Raw genomic sequence first — 10,018 nt, forward strand, 5'->3', positions numbered from 1 at the left:
ATGCTATATGGAAAAAATAGAGCATTAAGAATATAGAGGTAGGGGTGAATTGAAAGAATGTAAAATTTGAGTAAAGACATGAAAGATGCAAGAGAGTATAGGTACCTAGAGGAAAAATATCCCAGGCAAAGGAAATGGGCAGTGGAGAGGGCCTGAGGTAGGAATGTGTGTGTGGTGTGCACGGGGAACACTATGGAGGCCACTGTGACTGGAGCAGAACGAGCAAGGGGTAAGAGAAGGGATAAGTAGTGGGGCAGGAGGAATTCAGATGATGTGGGACTTTATAGGTTATCGTAAGACCTTTGGCTTTTGCCCCAGGCAGGATGAGGAACTTTATTTTGATGTCCTGTTATGCCAGCTACAAACTTGGTCCTTCACAGACATTACTTCATGTTCTTAACCAGAGCCCTAGAAGCCAAATACTTTTATCATCCTGTCTTATAGAAAAAGGTACCGAAGTTTAGAGACTAAATAACTTGCCCAAAGTGTTACAGCTTGCATGTTGGATGAACCAGGGTTCAGATCCAAGCTATATGTCTGTTAAAACCCATGTGCAGGGACTTCCCTGATGGTCCAGTGGTTAAGAATCCACCTTGCAATGTAGGGAACATGCATTTGATCCCTGGTTGGGAAACTAAGATCCCACATGCCACAGGGCAACTAACCCTGTGTGCCCAGTAAAGATCCCATTGTGCCCCAACTAAGAACCAATGCAGCCCAATCAGTAAGTAGATATTAAAAAACAAAACAAATCAAAACAGACCCAGGTACAGTTGACCTTTGAACACAGGGATTAATCTGAGTATAACTTACATTCATAATTCCTCCATGTCCATGGATTCAACCAACCATGGATCATATATTATTGTAGTATTTACTATTAGAAAAAATATAAAAATAAAAATAAATCCATGTGTAAGTGGGCCTGCACAGTTCAAACCCACATTGTTCAAGGGTCAGCTATACTTAAAGGTTTATGTTACTTAAGCTCTAGTTTGTGAGAAACATTTTGAATATCTTTTGGACAGTAGCTCAAAAAAATGGAACCAGCGAAGTCTGTGTTATCCTATATTATCCTATATTTAAATATATTAAGCTTTTATATTTTATTAGCTGTAAAGGAGTCCCTTTTTTATTTAAGAATATTGACTTTTTGGTTTTCTCTTTCCAGGCGGCATAGATATAGACTCATTTCAGGAGCATGAAGAAGGCCATGCAGGGCCAGATGATAATGAGGAGGTCATGCGAGCATTGCTCATTCACGAGAAGAAGACCCCGTCTGCCCCTGCAGGTTCAGTGGGGGCGGCTGCTCCCGTGACCGCTGCCAACGGCAGTGACTCTGAGAGTGAGACCAGCGAGTCAGATGATGACTCTCCACCCCGTGTGGCCACTGTGGCTGCACATCATGGAGAAGAGGATGAGGAAGACGATGAATTTGAGGAAGTAGCAGATGACCCTGTTGTCATGGTGGCTGGCCGTCCATTCTCCTATAGTGAAGTGAGCCAGAAGCCAGAGCTGGTGGCCCAAATGACACCAGAGGAAAAGGAAGCATACATAGCAATGGGACAACGCATGTTTGAGGACCTCTTTGAGTGAGCTTTCCCTACCTTTTCCTCCTTTCTCTAATGCTCATTTCAAAAAGAGATTTCTTACCTTTGAAGAAATGTGTTTAATGGCTTTCTGCCCCTCTTGATGTAAAGCAACTGTTAATCTTGTGCAAACAATAATGGGAGAGAAAGTTTGATTATTTTATGCCAGAAACTTCCCCACAAGGTAGGTTAGCTATAAGCATTCCCTTACCTATTACTACAGTATTAATATTTTACTGTGTTCCCTTATCTAATCATTTTCCTTTCCTTTTTAAGACACATTTTTCTCCCTTCTGAAATGAGTGTGACGAGTCTATAAGGTAAATTCTTCCGGTCTGCCTGTAAGAAGCCCATTATGATAGGTTACAGTACTTCACTGATCACATCCTTTTTATCTGTTCTGACCAAGCATTCCTAACAGCCCCTGATATTGCTGCCAACCAAGCAGCTTCACAACAGGCAAGTCATTGATGTAGGAAAAAAAAATCTTAAAGCTTCACATTGCCTCACGGTTGAAGATGAAGTCATTTTGTAAGGCTCGAGATGAGAGTATGTGTGGAAGGAGGATGATTATTCCTGTATCTCATGACTAATATCTAAACCAAAATTGGTGTCTTTAGAACTGACTTGACTGACAGATGTTACTGTTTTGCTTACTGCCTTGTGGTTTGTATATTGGATAATAGAAAACAGAAAGTGTGTTTGGAAAATCCTTAGGAATAAATTAGAGGAAAAAATGTGGGCTTAGGATAAGGAGTCCATGTAAAGTATTGAAGAATCGAGAGCATTGGAAACAGTACCCTTACAATTATCTGAATTTGTGCTGATTTAGAAAGCTGAGACTGGTACCCTTCTTTTTCAGTTCTTCCACAGTGCTATAAATTGTTAAAGAGGTCATCGCAGCAGAAATCAGCATATAACAATTGATTGCTCCTTTGTTTTTTTCTCTCAACCTTTTTGAAGCCTTCTTTTTCTCTTTTGATTCTTGTCAAGCATGGTAATTTAGAGTGCATCCAGTATATTGTTGAGCATTGTAACCTCAAGGAAAATAGTTTATTTTTGGTTCTGATATGTAGCATGGTATTATTCCCAAAGGCAGAACTTTAAAGAACTTTCATACAAGGGTCTACAGTTGTATTTTTTGTAATATTTTCCCTTGCATTGTCATTTTTAGGTATTTATCATTTTCTAGTACATGTGTAAAGTTAAGACAGATTTTAGAGCATCTGAGCCTTGTGTGAAGTAATGTTTCATTAACCTGGGTTGTATTAATGACTAAATATTGACAATAAATCAAGTTTGTACTGACTTATTAAATTTGTTAATTTCTAGCTCTGTAACATCTTGGAGCATAATTAAAATGAATACTTTTCCCAATGAAGAAAAGTGTTTCAGAAGTTTTTCTCTGATTGGCATTGTTTCACATAGTAGATGCAATTGTATGTGATCTAAACTTTTTTCTGGCCGTAAGTTGCCTGAAGAATGACTTTAGGTATGTACCTTGTGCAAATAGGGCTATTCAACTTTAAACGTTGTTTTCTAAACATTGATAGTTTAGAAAGAAGTTCAGTAGTAATCAGATGTTAAGTTTTGAAATGTAGTTCTAGGTGAACTGTCAGCTCTTCGTTTCAGCGAATACTCATTTCTTGCTGTTTTTTTCTTGATCTCACTTGCATGTTCTTTTTCCTAAAGCTACTGTTCTGTTTTTCTTATCTGTTATCTATTCTTTCATCTCCCTCTTGGAGTCAGTGTTATAATCTATGACTGTGCTGAAATTGTTCAGTTTTTTTTTTAATGTCATTTCTTATTTTCTTTATTTCTCAATTTCTTTGGCTGCTCTTTGGCTGTTCAACCCATGTTTTCCTTGAAACATTTTTTGTTTGGTATCCTAGCCATTACATTGGCCAGGTTTCTTCTTACTTCAGGAAGCCTCCATGCTTCCGTGGCTTCTTTACCTTGCCTCTGCACCATCTGTACTGACTCACAGTAACCATGGACACAAGTCTGTGTGGCAGATTTTCACTGAAGTCTTGATTATAGTAGTAGGGATGGTCAGTGGGAGGGATTCAGCATTGAATAGTCAAGGATTATGATACACACCTTGTTCTTAAAGAGTGTCTTTGCCATTCTCACAGGTTTCATCCCAAGTAGAGTGCTGTAATATTTCAGCTTTCTTTTTCCTTCTCATCATCACCTTTTTCTTTCCAAAGGCCTTGGAAAGTTATAAATGTATTAGAAAAAAATAACTTAGTTCTTTATTTTATTCCTGTTCCAAGTATGACCTTGAAAGATCCTATCATATCCAAAGTGGTCTATCAGAATGTTTCCCTAACTAAGAAACCATTTTTCCACCCACTTTTTCCCCCTTCCCCCACTTTGCCACTTTTTTTTCCTCTCACTGCACTAAATAACTATTCCTCATACACTTGACCAAAGTCAGGTGATGAGTAAACAACTTTGCCCTAGGTAATCGATCCACAGCTTTGTATCTGCTGGAAGATTGCTTCCAATCTATCTACCCTTGTAGTTGAAGCCTTTTTCTCATTTAGATACAACTTTTTTTCCAGAACACCTTAAGGAGCATTAACTTTAAATGATTAAAAGAAAATATCCAATTTGGCATAGCCTGGAAGTCAGGAGACTAGGTTCTAGTCCCAGTTAACTAGACACTTGCAGTGTGACTCTATTACCTGATGTCATCTTCCTGGGCTAGTTTCTCAGTTGTCAATAATGAGAGGATTATGGTAGGATCACCAATATTCCTTTCTGCTCTAATATTTTGTGAAGTGGTAGCTAATGTGTTTTAAAGTGAGGCTGAATTATAATAACAAGACAACAAGAAGAAGTCTTTTGATGTGCTACAGCAATTCAAGCCAGTTGAAGGATATTTTAATGGAAGGGCTGGTGTAGATAGCAGCTTTAGGATTTAGAATGTAGAAAACCAGAGCATAAGCAATTACTAACTCGGTTTTTGTCTTCTGGTCCGGCCAAGGTAGTTCATTTCTGACCTCAATAACTGAGAAAGAAATAATTGAATATTTCATAACTCTTTTTGGTGTCATTTTGAGATAATTAGGCAGTGAATGGGAATGAGTTTGGGAAGAGCAGTTCCTCTTCTTTCTACCAGTTGGCTGTTTGGCTAGATTCCCAGCCATTACTACAGTAGAAAAACTTACACGTATAGTTTCTTGTTCTCCTTATTCCTGGGTTTAAAAAAAAAAAAAAAGTAACTAGGAGATGACAATCAAAAAACAAATACGAAAATCTTTAGAATTTAGAAATTTGTATAATTCCATCTTCTATTTGTTAAGCATTTTGTTTCCATGAAAGCTGTTTCACATTGTTATCTCTAGGAGAGCTATGCTACTATCACTTAAAAATTTTTCTATTTTAAATCTCTTGGGGAAATGAGGAAGATTTTCAGAAAGGAACTAGAACTATGGCACTAAACTTACTGTCCTTTCTATTGGCTTTTTATATTATAAAAGCAAAATAAACTGTGAATAAGATAAGTACAGGTATTCTTGAAACATGTAAAGCCGAATGGGTTGAAATGGGAAATGCCTTGAAATTTTGCTTCTTCCTTTGAAGAGCTAAAAGGAATGAACTAATTCTAGTGGTCCTCAAGGAAAGAAACAAGCACCTTAACCTCTCTTCAGAAAGATCTTGCTGTCCTTCTGAGTACTAGAGGCTGCCATTCCTATTCCAGTTGCAAAGCAAATAGGTCTCTAACATGACCCAATTTCAGCAATCAACCCACATTTCCCATCACATGAAAGTACATTATCACTTACCTGATGTAAATAAGTCTGAGAAATTTATGTGGAAACAAAGGCTAGTGCCAGGTGCTAAAGTGCCTTTAATCACATGAAGGCATGTAGAATAGTTGTACAATTTGTTGTTGTTACATAAATATATTATTTAAAAATTCATCCAATAAGATATATATATATATCTCTCCATATCCTTTGTTGACAGTGTGTATCATCCCAGACCTTTTCTAGACCTTTAGAAACAACGTACTCACACTCATACCCACAAATACACTGCGATGCTTTTTAAGTGAATACAATCATGTACACATTGCCCATACATACATTGCTATTTGTTTTTAAAATATCTTGAAGATCTTTCTATATCTGTATATTTAAATCTGATTCATTTTTAAAATAAGGACTAGGTTGAATTGTATAATTATATGGTGGTTTGTATAACACTTCCCTTCTCGAATGGCATTTAGGTAGTGTCCAGTTTTTCACTATTAAAGTGCTATAATGAATTACCCTTATATATCCTTATTCTATATTTCTATAGGATAGAACCATAAAAGAGAAGTAGCAAATCAAAGGACATGTCCATCTTAAACTGATCAGTTCAGTCGGTCAGTCATGTCCAACTCTTTGTGACCCCATGAATTGCAGCACGCCAGGCCTCCGTGTCCATCACCAACTCCTGGAGTTTACCCAAACTCATGTCCATCAAGTCGGTGATGCCATCCAGCCATCTCATCCTCTGTTGTCCCCTTCTCCTCCTGCCCCCAATCCCTCCCAGCATCAGAGTCTTTTCCAATGAGTCAACTCTTCTCATGAGGTAGCCAAAGTACTGGAGTTTCAGCTTTAGCATCATTCCTTCCAATGAACACCCAGGACTGATCTCCTTTAGGATGGACTGGTTGGATCTCCTTGCAGTCCAAGGGACTCTTAAGAGTCTTCTCCAATACCACAGTTCAAAAGCATCAATTCTTCGGAACTCAGCCTTCTTCACAGTCCAACTCTCACATCCATACATGACTACTGGAAAAACCATAGCCTTGACTAGGACCTTTGTTGGCAAAGTAATGTCTCTGCTTTTGAACATGCTGTCTAGGTTGGTCATAACTTTCCTTCCAAGGAGTAAGTGTCTTTTAATTTCATGGCTGCAATCACCATCTGCAGTGATTTTGGAGCCCCCCAAAATAAAGTCTGACACTGTTTCCATGAAGTGATGGGACCAGATGCCATGATCTTAGTTTTCTGAATGTTGAGCTTTAAACCAACTTTTTCACACTCTTTCACTTTCATCAAGAGGCTTTTTAGTTCCTCTTCACTTTCTGCCATAAGGGTGGTGTCATCCAAATCACTTTTCAAAAAAACTGTTGGAGAATTTTAAGCAGGGAAGCAATTTGTAGCATTGCCGTTGGGTTGGAATTGAAACCTGGAGATTATTAAGGTGATTTCAATAGTCTTAGTAATAGAGGGCTTCCCTCATAGCTCAGATAGTAAAGAATCTTCCTGCAATGCAAGAGACCCAGGTTCAATCCCTGGGTCCGGAAGATCCCCTGGAGAAGGGAATGGCAACCCACTCTAGTATTCTTGCCTGGAGAATTCCATGGACAGAGGAGCCTGGCAGGCTACAGTCCATGGGGTCACAAAGAGTCATGACTAAGTGACTAAAACACACACACACACACACACACACAAGTCTGTGGGGATGGAAAGAGGGAACAGGTTTAAGAAACTTTGGAGAGGTGGCATTAATGGACCTGGTGACTGTTTGAATGTGGCACTACCCTGGATGAAGCTGTCTTCTGACTGAATGGTTGTTCCATTTATCAAGATTGGAAATACAGGAGGGAGAGCAGAGTTTATTCTTTTTTCAGCTCGCATCTCGTAAATGGCACCATCATTTCACCTACATCCTCACACCAAAAGTCTAGTAGTTGGTCATCACATCCTGTTCATCAGCAAGTCGTGTCAGACTCAAAATATAATCTAATTTATATAACCTAAGTTTGAAGGTAGAGCTGATAAGACTTGCTAATAAATTGAAAATATATTCGAAATCTCACCTCATACTTCACCACTACCAGCCTACCCCAGGCCATATTAATACCTCCCCCTACCTGCACTTAAAACACTTTATTGACTGTTTCTTAAATAACATCTAGACCAAACTCCTGACCCTTTTCCGTAGGTCCTAAGAGATCTGGCCCCTGACTACTTTTATGAGCACATCTACTATTCTTCCTGTTAACTGCTCTCTAACAACATTGACATTCTCTGCTTTGCAAATGTGCCAAGGTTTTTCCTGCCTTAGGTCTTTGCCCTAACTATATTCTCTGCATAGAACTTTCTTCTCCATTCCTGTCACTTTTATTTCATTCTCAGCTTAAATGGCACTTTCTCAGAAAAGCCTTCTCTTCTCTTAAAGTAATCTCTTCTCCCATTCATGGTGATATTTTCTACTTTATTTTCTTCATAATAACATTGATGTTTACAATGAACTTGTTTATTTTTTTGTGTCTCTAAACTACCCGCCCCCGCCATCACCACCCTCAAAAGACTAAGGACAGAATACTAGCATTGTGGAATTAATTCTGGCACATGATAGGCTCTCAACAAATGTTGAATGGATGAATGGACAGATGAATTGGCACTAGGAGAGCATACTCTTTTTCTCCACCAAGGCATATCATTTTGTTCCTGCCTGAATTTTATTTATATATATATATTTCTTAATCAATTAGTTATGTTTACTTGTGGCTCATGGTACCTAGGACTGTGTCCCCAGGGTAGCAGAATATAGCTTCTTTAGTGCAACCAATGAGACGCCTAGAAGCTTTAGTTCTGGGGAGCCATTTGCTTCATTGTTCATGGAAAAGAGAACCTAGTGAGTATTTTGTCTAGAACCGCCCTGTCAAATAAGGTAGCCACTAGCCACTTGTGACAGTTGAGTATTTGAACTGTATCTAGTCCAAATTGAAATGTGCTGTAAATATGAAACACATACCAAATTTTGAAGACTCTGTGGGATTAAAGAATGTAAAATATCTTATTAATAACTTTTATATTGATTATTTGTTGAAAAGATAGTACTATAGATATGCTAGGTTAGAGGAAATATGCTATTAAAGTTAATTTTACTTGTTTGTTTTTATTTCTTTTATATGGCTATTAGAAAATTTTAAATTGCCTATATTGCTAACATTTGTAGCTTGCATTGTATTTCTGTTGAACAGCACTAGTCTAGGACATTCTCTTCAGGTGCTAGAATTATGTATTGTACTTAGTGACTATATACATTTTTCCTCGTGTACAAGTTTTTGACCTGAATGCTGTGCTCATGCTGCACTCCTCCCTATCCTCTACTAGAAAGGTAGGCTTTGTTTTGTTGGTAGACTCTTTCTCTTGGGAACAATAATGAATTTTGCTTCTGGTTTAATTTTTCCCCTTTCATGGGTGAAAATGGTTGGGGTGAGGAGTTTTTTGTTTTGTTTTGTGTGTTTCCTGAAGTAGGATGAAATATTGGGGATGACATCAGCAGTAGAGATAAGGAACTGAGAATTGTTGACTACCTAAACCAATTTTGTGATGTTGAAAGTGCTGCTGACTCCTGGGTAAGTGAGGAACCCGAGCATCCTGTGAAGCCAAGCCAGAGACGGAGGAGCTCAGAGCCAGTCCTAAGTCAGAGGAGTTGGAAGCCCAAAGTGGTGCTCTGTATGTGTGATCTTAACAGTCAGTGTATGTGAGATTGCTCATGTGTTTATTTCTGTCTCTCACCTTGCTAGAATGTAAGCTCCATGAGGGCAAAGGCTTTATCTTTCTTGCTTACTGCAGTGTTCTGGCTCATATCCCTGACTCAATATGCCTGGCACATAGTAGGTACTCATCAATAAATACTGAATGAAAAAACAATTACGTTTTTTCGTAATTACTTACTCCAGGCCAGGAGTAATCCATGGCCTTTATACAAAAGACTAGTTTCCGTTTGTATACCTAATTGTATACCTAATGTTTGTGATGCTATTTTGTATTAATTATCTTCCTGTTTGGAATGCTTACAGATGGTGAGTGCTGATCTACACAGCAAAGTGCATTTTCCCCAGCAACTGGTGAAGCCACCTAACCAAAATACATCTCACAGATGCATCTAACTAAAGGGAATTTGTTCACTTAGTCTGTGTTAAAGTCATTCTTTACAGAAGAAATTGTGAGGAGCAAAGACTGTGCTATTTCTTCAACTGGAGATTTTATTTATCTCTTAATAAATTAAAATTGATGATTCCGTGGTTTCCTTCATGATATCAAAGACCCAGCTTCCTTTTATCTTTATACTTAGTCTTTCTTTTTTGAGGCAAGTGTTTGTTGCTTTGTGGTTCCATAATGGCCAATACTTCATCTTTCTACTTACATCTTCAGGTAGAAGTGAGGGAGTAAGGCGATAAAGGTATATAACAGTATCAGTATCAGTCAGTATCCCCCTCCCTTTTTAAAAAAATTGTGGTGAAATTCATATGACATAAAATTAATCATTTTAAATTGAACAATTCAGTGGCATTTAGTTTATTCACTATCCAGTTCCAAAACATTTTCATCACTGCAAAACAAACTCCGTCCCCATTAAGCAGTTGTTTTCCTTTCTCCTGGGGAAACCACAGCCCTTGGCAACTA

At 38.2% G+C, this 10,018-nt stretch overlaps 1 protein-coding gene across 3 annotated transcripts in view; it reads left to right on the forward strand.

Annotated features, from left to right (window-relative positions):
- The window catches only part of GTF2E1 (general transcription factor IIE subunit 1), a 55,727-nt gene extending 46,465 nt beyond the window's left edge, over positions 1-9,262 (forward strand). For all 3 annotated transcript variants that reach the window (XM_070369976.1, XM_005911429.2, XM_070369971.1), the window contains exon 5: positions 1,172-9,262. In XM_070369976.1, coding sequence (XP_070226077.1) covers positions 1,172-1,596 — 425 coding nt within the window. In that variant the 3' untranslated portion in view covers positions 1,597-9,262. The remainder of the gene's footprint in view (positions 1-1,171) is intronic.
- Positions 9,263-10,018: the final 756 nt, after the last annotated feature.

The sequence above is a fragment of the Bos mutus genome, chromosome 1, assembly GCF_027580195.1.
Source record: "Bos mutus isolate GX-2022 chromosome 1, NWIPB_WYAK_1.1, whole genome shotgun sequence".
Classification (NCBI taxonomy): domain Eukaryota; kingdom Metazoa; phylum Chordata; class Mammalia; order Artiodactyla; family Bovidae; genus Bos; species Bos mutus.